Source organism: Amphiprion ocellaris, chromosome 18 (assembly GCF_022539595.1).
Source record: "Amphiprion ocellaris isolate individual 3 ecotype Okinawa chromosome 18, ASM2253959v1, whole genome shotgun sequence".
NCBI classification, from domain to species: domain Eukaryota; kingdom Metazoa; phylum Chordata; class Actinopteri; family Pomacentridae; genus Amphiprion; species Amphiprion ocellaris.
The window spans coordinates 21,353,368-21,376,085 of NC_072783.1; the positions used below are offsets into that span (position 1 = coordinate 21,353,368).

Genomic DNA, 22,718 nt, shown 5'->3' on the forward strand with positions numbered 1-22,718 from the left:
TGTGTGTGTGTGTGTGTGTGTGTGTGTGTGTGTGTGTGTGTGTGTGTGTGTGTGTGTGTGTGTGTGTGTGTGTGTGTGTGTATCTGTGTGTCAACGCTGCTTTGCAAACAGGCTGTGAAATTTAATTATCTCCCGCCTCCCTTGCCTCGCTCCGTGAGAGTTCCTGCAGAGAGGGGAAGTGCATCCACTGAACCCTTCCCCTGGGAAACATTAGCCCACTCAGGCTAATCTCACAGAACAAAGGTTCCCAGCGACAAGGCAGCCAAGGAGGGATGTGTGTATATGTTTGTGTGGATCTGTGTGTGTCTCAATTCATATGTGCTGAAGGTGGGGCTTTAGCAAAAATCTATGTTCCACTGCACAGAGAAAGAAACAGAAAGAGTTAAAGGAGGTGGTTGTAGGATGTGAAGCATGCATTAGGACTCTGACTGTGTGAGGCCAACATGCAGCTCATTCAGGCTGCAACTGTTAAATTTTTAGTTAAAGTGGCACAGCTCTTCTGCAATCCCACATATTCACAAAAGCAGTTCAAAAGTCCAGTGACACAGTTTCTCTTTCTGACTACCCTGGGTGGTTGTAGCCATGAAAATATTTCTGTTCTGCTTCTTTATTCAAAAAGTTTATTGAGTCATTTTGTCAATAACAACTTTGTTTATTTACACCATTTTTCTATTATCCAAATCAAACATCCTCTTTTTTTTCTCTGATTTCTCTTCTAGATGTTCTGGAGCAGTCAAGTCTGTGGCCCCCTGTGTACGGAGGCAGAGGCCCTCCTCCTCACCTGCAGCATCACCCAGTCTATTCCCGCTCTTTCCTACGACAACAGGAGCTGTACGCCCTGCAGCATCAGCATCAGCAGCAGCAGAGAGCCATGGAGCATATGCAGCGGCAGTCGTTAGGACAAGTAAGACTAATACTAGAATAATCCCAGTAACATTTAAAAAGCGGTGTAGGTCTACTATTTGTGAAATTGTGTTGTTATATTATTGTGAAATTGTGGGTAAATGAGAATCAGGAAGTGTGGAAATATTGTGAAGGTTCATCTTCCCCCTTTGAGTTGTAAGGAGTAGATTACAGCAGTACTTATCATTAACTGATGTCCTGATTTCTCAATACTAAAAGAAAAACATGCAAAATCACACTCAGCAGTATTTATTTAGAAACGAGTAGCTTCCTGTTTTCACTGGATAAAGGTTGCACTGATAAAGAGGTGTTGACATGGTGCTTTTGCACTCTCACCTTGCCAGATCATTTGGCAATCAATAGTGTGGCCAACACATACAGCAATTAATTTTTCATGGCTTTTCTGTCAGGTTTTTGAGCATTTGTGTTTATGAGTTTGCTGTCACAACTGGATGTCTAGATAAAAAAAAAAGTGCTATGGTGTTAAAGTGGTATAATGCACCAAAGTCTAAAAGTAATATTATGTATAAATGCACATTTGAGTATCAATCCCTAATTATTTTTGTCCATTTTGTCTCTCAAAGAGAAAACATGAGGAGCATGCTATCACAATAGAAGATTCTCCTCATGAATCTTCAACCTCCAGAACTCTGTCTTCTTCTTCCTCGTCTTTGTCCACCACCTCCGCCCATGCGGCCAAACCCTTCTCTCACACACCTCTTCCACCCAAGACATCCACACCGTCTCCTGGAATGTGTCCCAGTAGCCGTCAGTCACCCTGCTACCACTCACCGTCCACGCGTCCGCACCCACCAAATCCTCTGACCCCTGCGCCGAGTCCGGCTGCAGCTGCTCCACGCTCTCCAGCACTCAGTCCGGCTCCGACACACCTCTCTAAAGGGCTGGACAGAGGCAGCGACAGAGGAGAGGGACAGCCACCTCAGGACTACCCACAATCACTCGAGCCAGGTACGTGTGGAAAAGTCTACAGGCTGGTTAATAAATGCAATTTCTAAATTGAACAAATTGTACCAGAAGTTGAACTGTCAGATGACAAAAAATTTGAAGCAAGCAGGACAGAAAGCTAGAGAGATATAGCGGGAGAGATAATAAAAAAAAGAGGGGGAGAGATGCTGCCAAAATGTGGCACCAGTCTTTGAAGTGTGGTATTCTTTTGATTTTGCAGAAATTGTTTGAAGCATGGCTGATCCCTTACTCTGTGTGTCCTTGAGTGTATATGTGCACTTTTTTGTCTGCTAAAGAGGGACAGTGGGCAGGTTGGCTATTAAGGTCAGAGAAAGCATATGGGCGCTCTTTGTATGTATGTGTGTGACCTACCAGTGCACTTGCATGTGTGTCACAAGAGGAAGGTCAGTGAAATCTTCAGACAGAGGCTCCTTATCCTTCAGGGGTCCTTGAGAAGTACAGGCGGAAGGATACACATTCATCTGGCTGCATTGTCAGGGGGCGGAGGGATACCATCAATAATAAGAGAGCAGGGGTGACAGGGCTGGTGCTGCAATCACAGGAAAACGGCAGGGTGTCATCAATATCCCACATAGATCTATATACTCACACTTCTACACACTCACACAGGTTTACACACACGCTGTATAAATACACAGTGTTTTCAGCACATTGCTGTTAATGTATTATTCCAACTGTAATCACATGCTTCATTCTGTCTGCCTAAACAGGCTGGCAATGAATTTAAAACAAAAAAACAGCTACTAAGATTTTCTTTTTTTTTTGCAGATGAATACATTTCAGTGTGTGTCAGTCTGAAATCTGACATTCAGACTGGATGTCAGTTTGATGTCAGTGGACCTATTTGACCTTTGCTCTCCCTTCTTCCCACCAGACCTGCCACCTGTTTATACCTACCCTCCCATCACCATGGGTTACAAGGCCGGGCCCTCGCCTCCCGAAGCTCGACTGGCTGAGCAACCTACTGTGGTGGAAGAGCCAGCAGAGCCTGACTCCAAATCCCTCCCACACTCATGCCATGTACAGCCTCTCACTGTAGAAGAAGAAATGCGGAAAGAAGAGAATGGGAGAGACTGTGAAGTGGTGGAATCCCAGAGTGCAGCTACAGAGGAGGCGAGGAAGGAAACAAAAGGATGCTCCATCTCTGAGCCCCAGAGCAAGATTTCTGGATTGCCGCCATGCCCTTTACCAGCTCCAGTCCCAGATCCAGCTTGCCCAGCCACAGCCACAGGCAAAACCCTAAAAGTAGAGCTCTCTCTGGGTTGCCCAGGCCAGAAGGCTGGCCTGGAGGAGCCTCAGCTATCCAAAGAGCAGGAGGATGATAGGGAGCATGGAAAAGAGGACATGGAGGAGGATGAGGAAGAGAAAATGGAGCTTGAACCAACAGAATGTACTGTCTCTGTGCCTGAAGAGGAGGTGGTGGAGGATGGGCAGAAAGATGGAGAGAATGTAGAGGTGGTTGAGGATGAGGAGGAAGAGGAGAGGAGTGGGAAAAGTCCAAATGAGGACTTGGTGGAATTAATATGTAGCTCTCCTGCTTCTTCCTCGTCTGCTGACCCAATTGTCCCTCCCACGGCGAGTACAGCTGCCCAGCTCCAAGGGGCCTACATGTGGAGCCTGGAGCTCCTGATCGCTGCAGCTCTGTGTGCCACCAGAGATGCCTTGTATCCACCAGTACCTGTTGACCGGGCCCCATGCCCTTCACCCCACCATGGTATGGAGATACTTGGGGAACTAGCGGAGCTGGAGATCCAGCAGAGGAGCAGGGAGAGCAAAGCAAAAGACACTGAAGGTGAGAAAATGCTGCCAAACTTGCTCACATATCTGGCCTTGTTTCCCACTTCCAAAACCTTTGTTAATTAATAAAATGCCTCTGATATTAAAACAAAAATTCAGAAACACCACAATAATTAGGTGTATCGCTTTTTAACGCAATATTTTGTATTGCCTTCCTACAGTAAAATGGACCAAAATGCCCCTAAAAATTAGATCAAGGAAAAATAAGCCAGTTTAAATGTGTTATTGTACTTTTTTTCCTTGTCTCCACAAACACTCACACTTCCAGTGAGCAGAAACAACGACCTGGGAGATGTGTGCAATCCAGATGTGTATCATGTCACACACAAACACACACATACAGACACAAAAATTTCCCACTAACTGTCCTGCTTCCTTCCTTGGCTCTTACTCTCTGTTCTTGCCTGTAGACCATATTTTCCCCTCTGGGAAGGGTGTGTGTGTGTGTGTGTGTGTGTGTGTGTGTGTGTGTGTGTGTGTGTGTGTGTGTGTGTGTGTGCGTGCGTGCGTGCGTGCGTGCGTGCGTGTGTGTGTGTGTGTGTGTGTGTGTGGAGGGGACACAGAGATGGACAAACAAGCTAAAGCTTCAGACACAAGCCAGGACACACACACACACACACACACACACACGCACGCACGCACGCACGCACGCACGCACACACACACACACACACACACACACACACACACACACACACACACACACACACACACACACACTGCCCAATGTGTCCCCCAGGCTCTGGCGTCTTGCTTTGCTAATTAGACCCTTTCCTTTAAAACACTTCTCCTGTAAGCGCTCCTATTTTCCCCTCGTCCCTCTGAGAGAAAGTGTTTTTATTTATGCCAGCATCTGTGTGTGTGTGTGTGTGTGTGTGTGTGTGTGTGTGTGTGTGTAAGCTGTTAAGTAATCCCAGATGAATCCCTGCTCTCCTCCATCAGAGTCTATGTGTCTCTCCACCAGGCTGCCTGCTCCCTGCCTGCGCTTCCTCCCGCCTCCCCTCCTCCTCTCTCTTTGTTATTTTTTTCTCCTCCTTTTTCTTTTTTCTTTTTTTCTTTTTTATTAAACCAATGTAATCTTGTGTGTAAATCCTGCCTCTGCAAGTCTTGTTGACGGAATTAATAAGTGTAAAAATCATAAGTCGCTCAGCTCCTGTTTGTGCATGTTTGTGTGTGTGAGATACAGAATGTGTGAGTGTGCATTTGTTTACATGTTCGTGCACGTGGCTAGCATATGTAATAGGTGTGAAATCAATAAGTCCTGTCGTGGCGTGGAAAACATTCTCCAAATTGCAGCACATTTATTTAAAACCTGCTCTGGCCTCATCGCATAGAATGTTATTAATACTGCTGATGGCGTTTTTGTCATTGTGGATGCGTTCGGGAGATGAAACCGATCCCAGACAGATGCATTTATGGCGCTGCTTGATGCAGACGGATATCTCAGCTGTTCACTGGAGATCACAATTACAGATTAAGGAATCAGGAGATGCTCCCTCCCTCCCCTTGTATAAATTAGCACAATTGTTCCTGTTTACATGTAGACACGGGAGCTGCTTGTGTCATAGTTTCTTATATTTCTTCACATTTTCTGTCATCTCAATAAACTTTCTTAATCGCCTCTAATGATGACTATGCCCATATCAACTGTAATGTTTTTTAATTTTCCTCTACTGTTTTTGTTTTTCCCCTTGAAATCCCCTGTGCCGCCTCTTATTACACCCTTCACCCCCGTTCGAGACACAGTATGGTATTATTACTGTGCAAGGATGAGTGTGTATGTGTGTGGCATGCTGTGGGCGGAAGGTATCTATCGATTGTGGCCATCCTCCAGGATACTAAACTAGGCGTTGGTGATGTCAGTGGTGATGTCATCCTGTCAGTGTAATCGGAGCGTGCCATTGGCTCAGAGGTCTGACAGATGAGATGGCATTGACCTCTGCAAGCCGGGACAGGACAAAGCCACATCTCGCAGCTTTTTTCCCGCTCGCTTCGTCGCTCTCGGAGGAGTTACCTGTCGTTCTCGCATCCGTTTGTTCTTTCACTCCCATCTCTCTCCTCACAGACAAAGACTCCATCCTTCCAGCCCTCTTTGCACCCTCTCTCTCCTCTGTTTACCGCATTTCTGTGTCCATCTCTCACTCACGCACACGTTTTAATAATGTCAGATGTCAGTGAATAGGCCTTGCAGCTCCAGTGCACAGACTGTGAGCGATCCAGTAAAAGCTCTCGCCTCCTCTCCTCCTCTCCTCTCCTCGTTTTCTCCTCGAAGGGGAAATTGGATTCTGTCCATGTCCATAATGAGGAGCTGTAGGAGAATAAATAGATAGCTCAATAAACACTTTGCCTCTTATTGCTTCTCCTCCCCTTTACTCCCCATCCCTCCCTCCCTTCTTCTCACTGCGTTGCGGTCCTCCTCCTCCTCCTCCTCCTACCACCCGTCATTCTCCTTCTCTCCTGTTCTCCCTCACATACACTCATGCAGTTTGCCCATGTCTGCGTAGCTCAGCGAAAATGTTGTAGGTGCCTGCGTGTATTCAGATTGAGTGTGTTTTATTTGCATTGGTGTGTGTGTGAGTGTGTGTGTGGACTGTCTCATGAATATTCTGTTTCATCTGCTGGTGCTGTGACAATGACAGAGTTAATGACAGTGACAGATGTAGAGATCGTTCTCTCCCGCTCCCTCTCATGTGTGTGTCTGTGTGTACGATTAGGCACGAACACCAGTATACATCAAATAAACTACACAGCTAATATCATAAATATCACCACTTTTCAAGGCATCGTTTCATCGCCGCAGAAATAAATCCGTTCAGCGCACAGCATGTTTTATAACACAGTGTCAGCCGTGATGTGATGTACCAATCTAAACTGAAACAATCCGTCTCCGTGCAGGTGAGGACATGCTGACCTTTGACCTCCACAGTCTGGCTACGCTGGCGGCCGCCCGCGCCCTGGAGATGGGGGGAGGGGCTGTGGATGTGGGGGCTGGCCAGCAGTGTCCAATCAGGAAGAGGCTCAATCTGCGCCGGAAGTGCACCTGGACACCTCGCCACGAGCCGGTGAGGCTTAAACGAATGTGTATTCTGTGTTTATGTATGCGCTCATGAATCATTCATGTTCCAATGTGACTGACTGAAGTGTTGAACAATGGACACATACTTGATTTTACTAAACTTCAATAAAGCCCAGACATGATGTAGAGGGTGGGCTGTGCAACATTTATACTTTTTATAGTTTAATTCCAATAAACTGAACAAGTAAGAAATCAGTAGAAAGGGCCCATTGGTCATCATCACTGATGCAAATGATAAATAGACAAGTTTTCACACCATATATAATATTATAATGATTTCATTTGTATAACACTATTCAAAACATTAGTTATGAAGTGCTTTGCAGTGCAATCGATCACAGTAAATAAAACATAACATGGGACATTTAGACAGACATAGAAAACAAACTGACATAAGTAAAGCTAAACACTAAAATACAGCTCGGTTAAAAGCAGAGTATGACTTGTGAACATGAAAATGTACAAATAAATTCTAAGAATGTTAACACACCTATGTGTTTTAGAGAATAAGAGGCAAATTGCATTAACTTTTGGTGATAATATACAATCTTCTGCTTTTAAGTTGGTTTATAAAATAATTCTGTTCATATAGTTTATACTGGCAGGTTTGTGCTCAAGCTAAAATGCAAAAATTTGTCACTTTTTTTAATATGGAAAAGGTCATGTGTGCACTTGCTGTGTGGTGGATCAATAAGTTCCTTCTCTTCAAGGTGAGACACTACAGGCAAATACATAGTTCCTCATGCACTGGCCACACAGGTGTTTTTTTTACTACCATTTGTCTATTGAACATTTATGCCAATTATCTCATATTTAGATAGATAGTACCTCATTTGCATACATAAACATTACATTTAACAAATGTTGTAATACAAAACTGTTATTATAAGTAATCATCTCAGGTAGTGTCAAGGTGATATCTGTTAGAAAATGTTGCCCTATTCACCTGAATGTCTTCTTTAAAGCTGTCTTCAGTCAGTTCTATATATATTTGATGCTACTTGATCAATTGTACAACTTACTATATAACTACTGTTAATAAACTTTCACTTAGTAACTTTTTAAATGCAACTTGTCTGTGACAACATTGTTGCACATATTTTAGCAGGGAGTTCTGGTCTCCGAGAAATCCACCTTTAAGAGTAGAAGCTACTGGTTAACAAAAATGAGCTGCTTTAGGGGATCAAACGTCCAAGCTTTTGGTTACGGGAAAGTAATCAACAAGCTGGCCAAACACAAGCTGGCTACGTGTCCAGTGACTGTTGAACTGAAGTTTGTGTTCAGCATTTAAATTCCTGTGCTTTGTGTGTGTCCACGTGTGTCTGTGTCCATGTTTGTGCATGTGTGTGTGTGTGTGTCAGGTGTGCCCAGTGAAGGGCTCCATGGAGACGATGGGAGGGGAGGAGCTGGCCATGCGTGTCCAGCTGGCTGAGCTACAGCGCCGCTACAAAGAGAAACAGAGAGAACTGGCCAAACTACAGAGGAAACACGACCACCAGTGAGCAGAGACAACACACAAACACGCACACACACACACACACACACACACACACACACGCACACTTCTTTTTGTCTAGACTGAATTATGCTTTCCAACATTCACAATTCTGCTTTCATGCTGCATCGTCCTGATTTATCGGGACTTGCTGCCTGCTCATACTTCATGCAGTTTGACCTGTAGCCGATACAAGCTTCCTCCTGATTTCTCCTGCCGTCCTGACTGCATCTTTAATCTCTCCCTCCATCCTCCTCCTCCTTCCTCTCTCTGCAGGAAAGAGGAGATGTCTCGTAGCCCTGCTCGCCGGGGGCCCGGCCGCCCCCGCAAGCGCAAGTCCACCCCCGGCCCAGCTGCTGCAGAGAGCTCCAAAAGACTCAGGTCAGTCCTCTGATATTGCGTCAGGATAATCAGTGTGATTGGCAAGCCCAGCTCATTCATCCTGATTTCTGTTTGTGTTTTTAGTGAAAGGCACGGTTGATTTTCAAGAAGTTCTTCTTCAGCTGAATTGATTCGAATGCTCTATAGCTGATGATTTGCTTGATTGGGCACTGGAAGGAGCTGCTCACACACACACACACACACACGCACACACACGCACACATGCACACATACACAAAGCTGGTTATGTGATGGGAGCTGTGAGCTGGGTGAGATTTTTTAATGAGAGAAGGTAATGGAGATGAGGGCTTCATTAATCACCATTAATCACTTTTAATCATATTTATCACTTGTATTGATTATGTCCTGATTCCGTGTGAACCTGCAGCATACATTAATACAGCCGGACAAAGTCCTGATGTACAGTTATTACAGTGATAAATGACTCAACGCCACCCCCACCAGCTGCAACACACAACCACACATTATTTAACACCTCAGACATGCAAACTTTCATGCCGACACACATTCCTGCACCAAGCACAGCCACTCACACACGGCCATGATAAATGTGTTTTCTCATGATGCCCCACCTCTGTTAGCATGTGCACCCCTCGCCTTGATAAAATGATTAGAGAAACTCAAGGTTTGTCACGGTTACCATGATTAGAAAGTGCAAATGAAAATGACAATGAAAGCCTTTAGTCATACATGCCGTTGCACCACACACATCCACACAGAACTTGTTTAATTAGTAGAACCGGTCGCTACGTGTCTGAGCTGCATTTCTGCGGTTATTAAGAAGCGATGTATCATTTGCTTACTCTTTCATCTTCTCATGAGAGTTAGGGAGGGTGAAATAAAACAGTGAGAGTGAGAGATGAAGAGGAATAGTAACACTGCAAACGCAACTGACTATTTGTCTTGAAAACACATACACACTACATAGCCAAAAGTATGCGGACAACTGAGCATTTATATTGTTGAACAGTGTATTCCTAAACCAGCGGCATTAATATGATGCTGTAATTTCTTTGCGCAGGCTTTCCCCCGTAACGTGACTACAAGGAGTTGCTCTCAGTTAGGCACAGCATGAAGCTGAGCAATAATGGCTAGTTTATGCAGTTTGTCTGCCAAAAACATCAGAAGGCAAAACAGATAATAGTTGGCCTGAAAAGTCACACTTTTTAGAGCATTTGCTCAGTTTCACAGAAAAATGTACATCAAAAATATTAGCAGGACTAGACAATATTTTCACAAAAAGGTCTGTAAAATTGTGAGATGCTTATTTTCTTTAAGGGGGTATTATTTGGGCGTCCTTCATCATGCTAGCATCGTTCCAAACATCCAGAGCTTTGAGTTTAGCATCTGCACAGGTGTACTCAACCTGATCCATAATCTTTTTATAAACCTAACCATGTAGTGTTGGTACCTAATATTAACAAGTACTTTTGTAGCATAAACAGAAGCAGAAGTGACAGGAAAATGGTGACAGAAAACAGTGATAGAAAACAATTGTAAACAGTGACTGAAAATGCCAACTAAAAGAATAGTCCCACTCTAGACTAAAACCTTGGCCTCCTGGGTAAAAGCTCTTTCTCTTTTTATGTGTAAAGCAAAAGAAACTCACAAACCACGCTAGGTGCTCACCTGCCATCACGAGAAACTTGAGGTTTAGTGTCATATCCGAGGACACTTCAGAGAGGCCAGGGGTTGAACCAAGAACTTTGTGATTAGTGCAAAACTCACTCTACCGCCCAGGCACTGCTTTCAGTTATTAAGGTCCATCTCAATCATAAAACCAGTAATGTCAGCCTATAAAACAACATTCCCTTTAATTTTAACAAGGCCCAACAGCCCAAGTCTAAAAGTATGCCGTATTTGAATACATTGTTTATGGTGTGCATGTGCACAAAAGACGTGACATGAGGTAGGTTTCGGGGATTTGCAGCTCAGTCTGAAGTGAAAGATTAGACAGACAGACATGGTATGGATGTACAGAAATCTCTCCTCTCCTCTCCTCTCCTCTCCTCTCCTCTCCTCTCCTCTCCTCTCCTCTCCTCTCCTCTCCTCTCCTCTCCTCTCCTCTCCTCTCCTCTCCTCTCCTCTCCTCTCCTCTCCTCTCCTCTCCTCTCCTCTCCTCTCCTCTCCTCTCCTCTCCTCTCCTCTCCTCTATCAGGAGCAGAGATGCTGAGAGCCAAACCTTCTCTCTCTGGGAATATAGGATTCACCTGCCTCAGACACCAGCTGCTAACAGTGTGTGCTGGCTGCCTGTGGTGTGAGAGAGCATGAAGGCAATGAAGGAAGGACAGAGAGAGTGAGAGAAAGACAGAGAGAGAGAAAGTAAGAGAGAGAGAGAGGAAGGGAGGAGTAGTGTTCAATAGAGGTTAGTGTTTATCGATTGAGCCCTGAAGCTCCGGTCAACGGACAGACTCCCCCGAGACTGCTTCATCTCTCTCTCTGTCTCTTTCCCTTCCCCCTCAACCATTCTCCTCCTCCCTCTGTCTCTCTGTTCTCCACTCTTCTTCACACCAGATAATTCTTACCCTTTTATGTGGTGATTCAGCTGAGTTTCATATTCACACGGCCGCTGAATATTTCTGTTTGCTGTCAAACTGCGCAGACAGTCGACAGAGCCTGTCTTTTACCTCATCAAAGTTATGAGACAGAAAAGAAGTGTGGGAAAAGAGCGAGACAATGAATGAACCCAACAGAGATGGAAGTGAAACTAGAAAGAAAAGAGCAGAGTGGCAGAGTTACAGAGAATATCATCCTTTAGAGAAAAGAAGTGTGTGATCAGGTTGATTCTGTGATCTGTTTTATGTGTGATAAATTCTCATTTAAGTGCATCTCTGCTGTGTTTTTATGTTTTCCAGGGCCGGGCTGAATTTACTGGAGGAAAAAGCCAGGAATTCAATGTCCAGTCACAACTTCAACAGACTCAGCGCTGCACAGGTCAGTCCCTCTGCCATCTCTCCTGATTCATCCACACACACACACTCTGACATCCATTTCCTGCTGCCGCTGTTTTTTTTTCCTTTCCTGGATGTTTCAATTAGCAGAAAGAAATGAGTCAATAATTAGTTGTTCCGCTCCCTGTCTACAGATGAAAGCTCGCTGTAAGCACAGAGGTCGGCCTAGCACCCTGAGCTCCAGACTGGCCAGACGGGTGACCCAGCTGAAGCAGAAGGCTGCAGCTCAGCGAGGCGCACCAACAGCAGGTATGCTGCACTGCAGTGAGGAGGACGCCTCCAAGAGACACTGCAGACAAGGAGGTAAAGGTGGGGATAGAGGGAGAATATATATATATCTACATTTGTTGCCCCCTGTGTAGCATCCCATAACTGAGCTCTCCTCTTGCTGTTGATCTGTCAGACCTGCAGCAGGACCGAACTGCCAGTCAGGCAGTAAAGAGGAAAAGGGGTCGAAAGCCCAAAGCACCACTGGGCATCAACCCAAAGAGAGCTCACCACAAGGACAGCCGGGTCTCTGAGAAGCAGGAAGTGAGGGAAGAGAAGAGTGACAGCGAGAGCTCAGAGCATGGTGAGTTTCTGTACAAGTAGTCTGACTCACTGGTTGTAAACCGGGGTTCTAAGTCTGCCATTGGCTGTCTATTTCATGCAGCTCTCACATCTCCTACCGCTATCAATATGTAAATGGTTTCAAAATCCTCTTCAACAACAACAGCAACCTCAGAGCAGCAATCACACTGAAAATTTCAAGTTTTGCCAAAGACATACTAGTGTTTTTCGGTGAATTAACTATTTGAATGACTGTTCTCACCTCCCTTCCGTCAAAACAATTATCCCATCAGTGTTTTGAGTGAACACCATAAATTCATCGTGTTTCTAGCCCCACCCAAGACAATTGTGATTGGTTTGAAATATATCTAAACATTACAAAGGGTGTTTTCCTATAGCAGAACGATAAACAGGTGCAGCCAGACCATTCTGCACAGCAATGTGTCGATGCTAGAGAGTAGTCTGTCTATGCAAGGCAACTGCACAGGTTATACATAAGGTTTTTCTTAATATGGGGTCTGGTGTGTCCTCCTGCTAGTAATCCAACAAGGATTCTGTAGTTGATTGAAGTGAATGAAAATTAAAGATTAGAGCTTTGTAACACAACTACAAATCCTCTGTGTCATAAGCTAGGTAGAGTCTACAGTTCCACACGAGTCAAGCAGTGCTAATTTGGCTCATGGGTTGAAGAACATCGACCAGACATTGTGAGATTTCGTTATGAGAGTACATCTGTGTTTGTGTGTGCACATGAGGAGTTTGAGAGTGAGATATCTGCCATCATCAGGGACCTCCTCTCACTTCCCAGCTCGTCTGTCACACTGTTAAAACCGTTAACGACTTGCCACAGGCATGCAACACAGCCACCCCTGCGCTCATCAGCGTACGGTAACGTGAGCCCACTCTGGCCCCGATCAGAATGTCACACCCCCTTCCACCCCGCTCTTCTTCACCTCTCCGACCTTATGAAAACACCCTCTTTGAAGGCCTTGAGTTGAGGAGACACGACGACACCCATCGTGACTTTTAATTTTTCTATATTTTGATATGAAACTAACAAAACTTCAGGAAAAAGCTAGAGTCTGACCGAAACCTGTGGCCTCAGTGGCATGGAGAGGTAGAAGTTGAATGTTTGTGTTCATGTGTGTCACTGTTTGTGCGCCTGTGTCTGAGGCAAAGTGTTGACGAGAATGTCATGTAAGTGACAAGTGTGTCAGAGATGTGTCGACACCTGACACGACCCTCGCAGTCAGCGACACACAGCTGCCAGTAACAATCTATGTGTGTGTGTGTGTGTGTGTATGTTGGTTTGCGCACGTAACACTGCATATGTGCATGTATGTTAACATTTGCTTCCGGTTGCTGAAGTTCAGGAGCAAGCTGCCATTAAAGCAGGTTTGCTCCTCAGGAGGTAATATGTGACAAAATGTCCCACTTCACAAACTCTCGAAGAAATTTATCTTCCCTGGTATTTATGATAATGTAAGTTTAGCCACAGGCTTGTGAAATATTCTATAGATCCAACTGCATCTTGAAAGCTTGCTGTCAATACATCTCATCAAGTGAGTCTTCACTTTGAACAGTGTTTACATATAAATGACTTGTAGCGTTCTGACTGATCATTACGATGTGGTGATTTCACAGAGGAGGAAGAGGATGCCAGCTACGACAGTGAAGATGGAGTGAGTGACATCCAGATTAGCTCATCCTCTAAAGAAGCTCCTGCAAACTCTGCCGGGACTGTCTCTTTTTCATCAAAGCTCCAAACAAACCAGAAAGCCAGGAGTAAAAGACCAGGACCTCCTGGTGAGATTTTTATACGTATCTGTAACCCTCCGAACCCAAAGCTGGTTCTGGGCATTTTCTGCTCCTGGCACATTCTTATTTTTTTTACTCACTGTTGGCTCATCTTTCACTGCAATAAAGCCCTGTTCCTGTATGCAAACAGCACAACCATGGCTAGAAATAGAAAGAACTAAAAAAATATCTTCTGTGCAGCATGACACAGTTATAATTCCACAAATAATAAAAAATGAAAGTTTAATTTCTTAGATTTTTCAGTTTATGACAATTTTAGAAAGCTGGACTAAACATGTCCAGTTTTTTTATCCAATACTTTAATAATTCAACAAAAAGGTGACTCCACATACTATAGATACTTTACAACTTGCATTTTTCAGTTTCTCCCATAGTTTTCTCTTCTCGGTTCCCTGTATGCATAGCCTGCAGATTAGCTAAATTCACCAATATGTCCCTGAATTATTGGCACAGCTGTTTGTTGCGCCCGCGTCACAATAGCTTCACAGTTGGGCAAAGAAGTGCAAACATTTTTAGTTTTTACAGAATGTGTTTAGAGCAAACAGATTATTTTTGCCAATTTTTTAAAATGAGACATGTAGAATGAAGTGACTATGATGGAATATGAAGATTTTAAGCTTGCCTAATGTCATGGATGAGTAGTTAAAGGACTGTGACCTTTATAAGTCAACACGTTAGAGCTGCAGGGGTTCACCCAACTAGTTTTTGGGTGTTAACTGTTATGTTAACGCCTAAGAAAACAACACTGATTTGATGCCCTGATAGCTCAACAGTTAACATGCCTCTGGTTCAGTAATAGCCTTGGGACATTTGTGGCTTTTCATATCCGCCTCTCTCCTCTTGTTTCATGTCTGCATTCACAACATTTTGCTTTTTTCGCAATTTTAAACAAAAACTCTCATCATATCTAAGCTATTAGTATGTGCATTTTAGCTTTAATTTCCATGATGCTCCCTCTTCATCCTCAGGTGTGAGGAGTTTGCCTAGTGTGGACCAGAGGAGAGCACCCAGGAGGCCAAGTCTCACCAACACAGAGACAGGAGGTCCAGACCACCCGGTGAACAACAGAGCATCTCTTCTCAGCTGGAATGTGTCGTCAGTGGGCTGCAGCTTTGGAGAAAGCCACAGAGTTCTGACAGAGGGAAGGAGGATCAGCAGGGACGACGAGAGGAAGACCTCAACGGGGCACAGCATTCGGGGAAAGGTAAGGCATTAGACAGCGTTGCCTACATTAGACGGTGATGTAAAAACTAGTGACACAGCAATATTTTATACCTGTGACAACTTTTCTACAAAATAAATTCTCATCTGCTCTCTGACAGAAGTGACTTTTTGCACTACTATATCACCTATATGTTACTCTGTCCAAAATATGACATTTGCACCTTGCATTTCCCTCCTTAGGTGCATACCTGTGCACTTCTTTGTAAACAATCTGGGCAAACAGATTTCTGAAACTTTATACAATTTCCTTGGCATGATGCTTGTTGATTGTACTCATTAGTTGCATCTTTGCTCTGATAAAATTTTGCTTTCGGTCTGCAAAGATATGCATAAAGCAACTTCAGGAGATAATATCAAAACCAGAAAGCAGTGCAACTAAATGCTCTTCCAAAGTTTCAACAGTCATTTAAGGGAGACAAAAAGTCTGTGTGCTTTGCAGCTAATTTTTCCCTTCAATCATTCACACACAAGTGCATGGGAACAGGAATTGAGACGGAAAGGTGAGACACGATTGCCGCTTTTAGAGGTGTGACGGAAAGGTTAAGTATGACCATAAATTACTGCTGTCATAGAGTTGTGAGCGAGGTAATTAGAATACTTATGAAATCCGTCAATGAGCAAAGAAGCACATGCTGTTTTTTGTGTAACAAACTGAACAGTGGCAGGGGTTGGGTTCAGACATTGATTGACTGGAACTGTGAGTAAAAGAGGAGGTGACTCAGAGAAGGTTACTCCCTTTAGCCTTCTGCTGCTAAAAAAGGGTGAGAAAGAGAGAAGCATAGAGGAATTTGGAAAAACCCTTGCCTGAAGTTCACTCCTTGCCTGTTGAAGTGAGCCACACCCTGCCAGGAAGTTTGAAAATCCTGTAGATTAGCACCGACAGTACCTACCAATAACTTACTTTTCGATGGGGGGGGGGATGCCTGACATCAGCTGTAAATCAGTCACTTTGTCAAATATATGATTTGCTCTTGTTATAGGTGCATGTTTGTATGCGTGCCGGCTGTGCTAACACACTAGTAGCTCACTTTATCTGTGCAAGCAGCCGTTGGCAAGACACCCGCATTCCCTTTGATGCAAAATGCCCCGAGGTTGCCTCAGTCTTTGAGTCATCATGAGGGAACGTCCAAAAACACATAACTCCAAACCAAACAGAGAAATATAAAGATAATCATTGGCCATAACCCCACACACACCCACGTCTGCTCGCACATACACACACACACACACACACACACACACACACACACACCACCAGCACTAAAGGGAAATAATCACCCATGCCCTCTGGTGACGAAACTCCTGTCACTAAAATATATGGTCTCCTGATATGGAAAACTCCAAGAGACAACACACACACACACACACACACACACACACACACACACACACACACACACACACACACACACCCACCCCCACCCACCATCTCCCTGCCACTGAATATTATGGTCTCTTCTTTCGAAAGCCTAAATACAAGCAGAAACCTGTTGGGTAAGCTGACTTTCCATCATCAGTCATCTGTCATCTTTACACAGACTAGCCTAAACCGGTCTAGAGATGGGTAGTATCTGGTATGTGTGTCTGATGGTGAGAATGTCCACCTGAAGTCCTGAAGTGAAGCGTACTTCAGCAATAAGCTGAAGTCCTGCCAGTTCTGCAGCTTCACTTATTACTGGCAGCGACCTCTGACCTTCGAGTGGCAAGTGGGAAAGAAAATCTTGAAGGCTTAATTGAAGTATCACATTACAAGAGGCGTTGGTGCCTGTGGGTACTTTTCACTGATGCGTTCACCACATCACACTGGAACAAACAGGATTCACTCACCTGCAGGTCCTGTTTACTGCTGATTAATTTGTGCATATGGTGAAGTGATATCCTGCTTTCTGCACACTGACGTCTCACCCCGTGTCCTGTTCAGGAAAAGGGCCATGCTGTGAGCCGACTCCTGCAGAGCTTTGCAGCTGATGACGGCTTTCGCTTGGATGAAGAGAGCAGCTTCTCTGAGGGAGAGGAGGATGAGGAAGAGGAGGTGAATGAGAAGTCGCTGATCCACCTTCCTCCCAACATGCCTTGCAGAATACCTGGTAGGCATAAACAGTGACGCGTCATTTATTATTACACAAGCAGGTTTTAAAAGCTTGTTAGATTCTTTTCACACATGCATACCCACCTCTTTCTGTGCCTCTTTGTCCCTCTGCCTCACTTCACATAGCAATTATTCAGCACACTCACAAATTATGTATATCTCACCCTTTATCTCCCCCATCCATCCGTCTTTCTACTCCGCCCTCACTCCTTAGCCCTGCCAAACTGTGTGTTGAGTAAAGAGATGTTGGTAGACGGACTGAAGATCCTGATCTCCAAGGAGGATGAGCTGCTGTACGCCGCCTGTGTCCAAACTCTGGACTTGCCTGACATGTAAGACCCCTCAGTCCTGCTTGCCCCGACACAAAGTCTATTAAACAGTACAGGAATATTCACTGTGTTTTGTTGCACCTCACTGAAGGGCCATTTCACACAGCAAATCTTATGACCATTGTTTGGGCTGTTTTTAATTATTATTTTTTTAATCACAAGGTTTGAAGTATCACAATCTGTGTGTATTACCACCTTGGCTAAACAATTTCCTGGGGAAAACCCTGGAGTTCAGAACTGAAAGGATATTTTGCAACAAGAGTGTTGTTGGATTTACAAGAGTTGAAAACTTTAAGCTTTGCGGTAGTTAAATGCTTGGCAGCTGTGAGAATCTTGACAGACAAGAAATATAGATGATTACAAAGCCAAAACACACAGCAGTGGCAGCCAGTACATCTGCCATTAAAAACAGACTGGGCACTTACGCAAAAAGGTCTGCTTTCAAAAAACAGCACTGCAATTTAACAGTAAAAACTGTGATGAAATTATAACAGCCAAATTGGTTAGGTTTTTGAAGAATTTTATTTTTCCTTTATTTCCATTTTTTCTTCTTAGATTCAGTGTTGTCATTGAAGGGGAGCGAGGGAATCGCCCCAGAATCTACTCGCTGGAGCAGCTGCTACAGGAGGCTGTGAGTGACGCCCCATAGCTTCTACTGTAATTGCATTTTTGTGAGTTGTGCTGCCTTTAACTGAAAATTCTGTGTTTTTTGCAGGTGTTGGATGTACGACCTCAAACCGAGGCCATCCTCACTGCAGGAACGCGAGTGTGTGCCTACTGGAGCGAGCGCTCTCGCTGCCTTTACCCTGGATACGTCCACCGAGGTGAGTTACGTGCACCAACCACTTCACTCTGCACACAGAAACCTTCCCAGCAACTCATGTCCTCCTTGCTGTGTTGTGCATTAGGAGGTCCAGGTGAGGAGGAGAAGGAGGGCAGTGTGATGGTGGAGTTTGATGATGGAGACAGAGGACGGATCTCTCTCGTAAACATCCGACTTCTGCCTCCAGGATATCAAATCCGCTGTGAGTATGACGTTCTGAAAAGGAGGAGAGAGCAGTATAAGAAAGAGATAAATGAAGTAATACATGAACGTCATGATCTAACAAATCTTTCCTTTTAGGTGCCGAACCCTCTCCAGCTCTTCTGATCTCACCTGGTCGTCGGGGTCGTCGAAGCTCCACCCATGAGAAGAAGGACACACCCACAGAAAAACCAGCCAATGAGGAGACAGCAGGAAGGCCTCAGGAGAAAAGACCAGGTAGGAGAGCACATGGAGGAACTTATCAGGACCAGACATCCTGTCTCCTTGTATTTAATGTTTTGTCACTGCTTCAACAACACTTTTCCACAAAACTGTGTTTATTGTAATTCATAATAAATAGAATACACACAGAGACTAAATATCATTAATGTTTGTGGTCTGAGAGGTGAAAGTAGTTCATACATTCCCTCAAACAGACACATAGCTCTTCAGGCCCCATTTACAGTTCCAACTGTCAACTAATAATCAGATGGCTCTGAGTCAAAGTAGAGCACTGAGTGCAGGTTTATATGCCACAAGACTCATAAATTAAGTGTCCTTGTTTGCCACCTGTTATTTACCCTACACACAATAACATTAATCATGATTTCAACAAGTGTCAGCGGTGTGCTTTTTAAGGTTAAGCAACATACACGTAACTCATCTCCAACTCAAAGTGACAATAAAGATGGGGACAAAGACAGGTTGACCAGGTTTGTTGTACGTTGAGTAATGGATATGTCGAAACTTACCTATCTGGGTGAAGATCAAAGAGACAAAGATATTAAGTTTCACCAAAGCTCTTAGTTCTACAATTAATCACAGTTCAGTCTTATGACCTGTCATTTCATAGAGATTATAAATCCCCTCTTTTTTTTTTTCAGTTGGCAGACCGAAGAAAATCCACTCAGTGCCTAAATCTGTCAGCACACCGACATCAATAACAGACACTGTAACAAAAGGCAGCACTTCCTTGTTAAACTGGTCGGTGCCCCGGAAGAGACCGCCGGTCGACTTCTTCCTCTTCAACGGGACGTCCCGTAAGACCCAGAAAAAGATACGAGAGCGAGACTTGGGGTTGTTCCATCGGCCTGCCTCTCTAGCACCACCAACTCCTATCAAAGGAATCTTTGGCTCTCCTTTCGAAGTTGACTCATTCAGTAGCATCGCTAATGGCTACTCCACCTTTGGAAGCGGAACTGGGCGGCCAGTCACCACTGCAGCTTCCGTGGGGCTCCGGGATTCCTCGTCATCTTCTTGCTCCTCAGCTGTCACCATGGCGATAACAGCTGGGAGCAGGAAGCCAGTGAATGAACGCGACAGAAAACACTTTCTAGTGAAGCTCGACCATGAAGGAGTGACTTCTCCTAAAACAAAGAATGGCAAAGCCTTGCTTCGACTCGGGGGGACTGGAGGGAGAGGAGGAAAGAGCCACCCTTCAACAGGAGCACCGCTGCGATACATCCAACCCTCTCTGCTGGTGAAGGATGGCAAGAAGGGCGTAGGCGAAAGAGACGACGTTGGGGCCCGATCTGAGGCTCCTCTGAAGGGCATCCCCCCTCTGAGAAAGGATCTTCTCTCAGCTGGTCTTGGAGTTCAAGGTGGAGATTACAGTTTGGACTACCCGAGCGACTGCCCCAGCTCCTACTCCGAGCTCGATGAGGATGACGAGGATGAAGGTCAAGACGCTGAAGCACGCAGAAGAAGTGCAGCAGTCTCTTCCCACCGTGGTGGTCGCTTTCTGTCTCGTCTCTCCATGTGCTTCTCTTCATCCTCCTCCTCTTCTTCCTCTTCTGGCTCAATCTCCTCCTCGTCCCTCTGTTCCTCGGACAACGATTCCTCCTACTCTTCCGATGAAGAGTCCTCTGTGCTGCTGCGTCGCGCACTGCTCCAGCAGGACAAGCACAAACACAGGCAGAGCATGAACTCTGACCTCCTGAGCCCTGACCCCACCACCTCTAACCCCTCTCCCTCCTCTTCAGCCCCAGGTTTTGTGGCCAAATCCAGCATGGCCACTGCAGGGTCAAAGGTGAGGGCTGACAGAGCAGAGGAGAGGAAGGAGTACATGTCAAAAGGAGGTATGATGGCTAATAGCAGCACAGCAAAGAGCCAGCTGAAGAGGAAAGAAGGCGTTCCTAACAACCACCATCAGAGTCAGAGTGGTCCTGTGTGCCAGCAGCTGAAACCTGCCTCCAAAGACCCGACAACAGCTAAGAAGCAGAGGATGTCTTCGCCTGATTCTCTGCCCAACATGACTCCACTGCTGCCTGGACGCCAGCTCTGGAAGTGGTCTGGCAACCCCACACAGGTAGGACGCTTTAGGTTATGTTCTCTCTCTGTGTCCTAGGAGCTTTAGTAGCAGGCAGCAGGACGTTCTTGAAGATGCTTCACCTCTTGTCCAAGAGGCTGCTTCAGTTCTTTTAGTGAGACTACTTCAAGAACCAAAAAAAACTAAAAATCTGTTGACTTCAGCTGAGGTTTGTAGAGTTACCTTGACCTGGATGCATGATCTACTCAGGCATATTGAAAGTGTTGTTGGAGAACTGGCTATCAGTGAATAATGTTTGCCTTTCTTCCTTTTCATGATTGTACTGCAGAACTCGACAGCAGCTGTGATTTCTCAAAACAAAACCCCATTACTTAAAAAAATTACTTAATCAGCATTTTCTCATAATCACACTGTTATCTTAGCTTTATGGTTTCAAAGCTGGTGTGTTGTTTATCAGTAACCTACCTAAACTCACAGACTTATGTAGGTTACTGATTGTTGCCCCAGTTTCTTCCGTGTCATAACACAATCACACACTGAGACAGTGCCACAATCAAATATGATCTTTCCTGGCATTGCTTGTTCTGTCTCAGACTTTGTTCACATTGGCAATCAAGCTTTGTTGTTAATCTCTAAATTTGTTATCCTGATTATTAAGTCACAATCCTGAGATAACGGAACAAAAAGAATTTGTGCAACCGCTGATGCTCTCAGCTTCCAGTCTGCCTCGTTGTTTGCTTTGTAAATATGACTACATCTGTCAACTGAGATATGTGGCTGAAAAAGAATATGCACCAACAAATCAAAAGATGGAGCAGAAATATAGGTGTGCTACATACTGAGATCACGATTAGTACATGAGATTCAATGCACACTAACGAACTGCCCTATCAGAGAACACGGGATTGTAGGTATGCATTGTAAATCCACACACTTTAACACAGTTGGAAAAAGTAAGTTTGTTTCTTCACTAACTGAAAACCTACCATATTTATTGACAAGAGGGAATGTTTTGGATTGGAAAAACACATTAAATCTCGCTATATTTTGGTAGACTGGATTTAGCAAGGCAAACAAAAACTCAAATTAATTTCTGAAATAAGTCTGGTAGTGAAATAAACCCTCCAAACCGACTGAGAGTGTTTTTTCTCTTTCCTCGACAGAGGAGAGGTCTGAAGGGTAAAGCCCGCAAGCTTTTCTACAAGGCCATCGTGCGGGGCAAGGAGATGGTGCGTGTCGGGGACTGTGCTGTGTTCCTGTCACCTGGCCGGCCCCAGCTGCCCTATGTGGGCAGAGTGGAGAGCCTCTGGGAGTCATGGAGCTCCAGCATGGTGGTCAGGGTCAAGTGGTTCTACCACCCAGAGGAGACTCGCTTGGGGAAGCGACACCGCGATGGCAAGGTAAAGATCAGGGAGTGCCAGTTTCTAAAACGGGAATGGTCAAAGTAACAAGTCTGTGACATTTCCTTGTAAATATATTACAGCTTTGCTTCTTTCTATTCCCTCTTCCCATCACATAGGAAACACTGAACTTCTGCTTAGGTCATTACGCTGTTAACATTTGCAGGTCCAGGAAAAATTTTTGCTGCTCAGGGAGTCATGAATTTTACACTTCTGGTAACATTAAGATTAGCTTGTTTGAAATGAAAAGAAAAAAGCAGAATAGCAGCAAAATCCACCATGAGCAAATATAAAAGATCACAGCTTGCAGAAGCATAAATTCCCTTATGAGAAAACCCACAGTGAAGACAGCAGCAAACAGAAAAGCAAAACTATCTTGCCGCTTTTTACGCAAAAGCAATTTCA

General features: G+C 44.7%; 1 protein-coding gene across 3 annotated transcripts in view; it reads left to right on the forward strand.

Annotated features, from left to right (window-relative positions):
- bahcc1b (BAH domain and coiled-coil containing 1b) overlaps positions 1–22,718 on the forward strand; it is a 68,051-nt gene that overhangs the window by 42,692 nt on the left and 2,641 nt on the right. For 2 of the 3 annotated variants that reach the window (XM_055004294.1, XM_023285002.3), the window contains exons 9-27: positions 720–904; positions 1,488–1,872; positions 2,765–3,682; positions 6,583–6,749; positions 8,125–8,261; positions 8,535–8,639; positions 11,516–11,594; positions 11,746–11,914; positions 12,015–12,182; positions 13,805–13,966; positions 14,947–15,182; positions 17,124–17,289; positions 17,506–17,623; positions 18,176–18,251; positions 18,336–18,444; positions 18,529–18,645; positions 18,744–18,881; positions 19,529–20,952; positions 22,077–22,313. In XM_055004294.1, coding sequence (XP_054860269.1) covers positions 720–904; positions 1,488–1,872; positions 2,765–3,682; positions 6,583–6,749; positions 8,125–8,261; positions 8,535–8,639; positions 11,516–11,594; positions 11,746–11,914; positions 12,015–12,182; positions 13,805–13,966; positions 14,947–15,182; positions 17,124–17,289; positions 17,506–17,623; positions 18,176–18,251; positions 18,336–18,444; positions 18,529–18,645; positions 18,744–18,881; positions 19,529–20,952; positions 22,077–22,313 — 5,096 coding nt within the window. The remainder of the gene's footprint in view (positions 1–719; positions 905–1,487; positions 1,873–2,764; positions 3,683–6,582; positions 6,750–8,124; positions 8,262–8,534; positions 8,640–11,515; positions 11,595–11,745; positions 11,915–12,014; positions 12,183–13,804; positions 13,967–14,946; positions 15,183–17,123; positions 17,290–17,505; positions 17,624–18,175; positions 18,252–18,335; positions 18,445–18,528; positions 18,646–18,743; positions 18,882–19,528; positions 20,953–22,076; positions 22,314–22,718) is intronic. The other variant, XM_035954976.2, reaches the window with a different exon arrangement.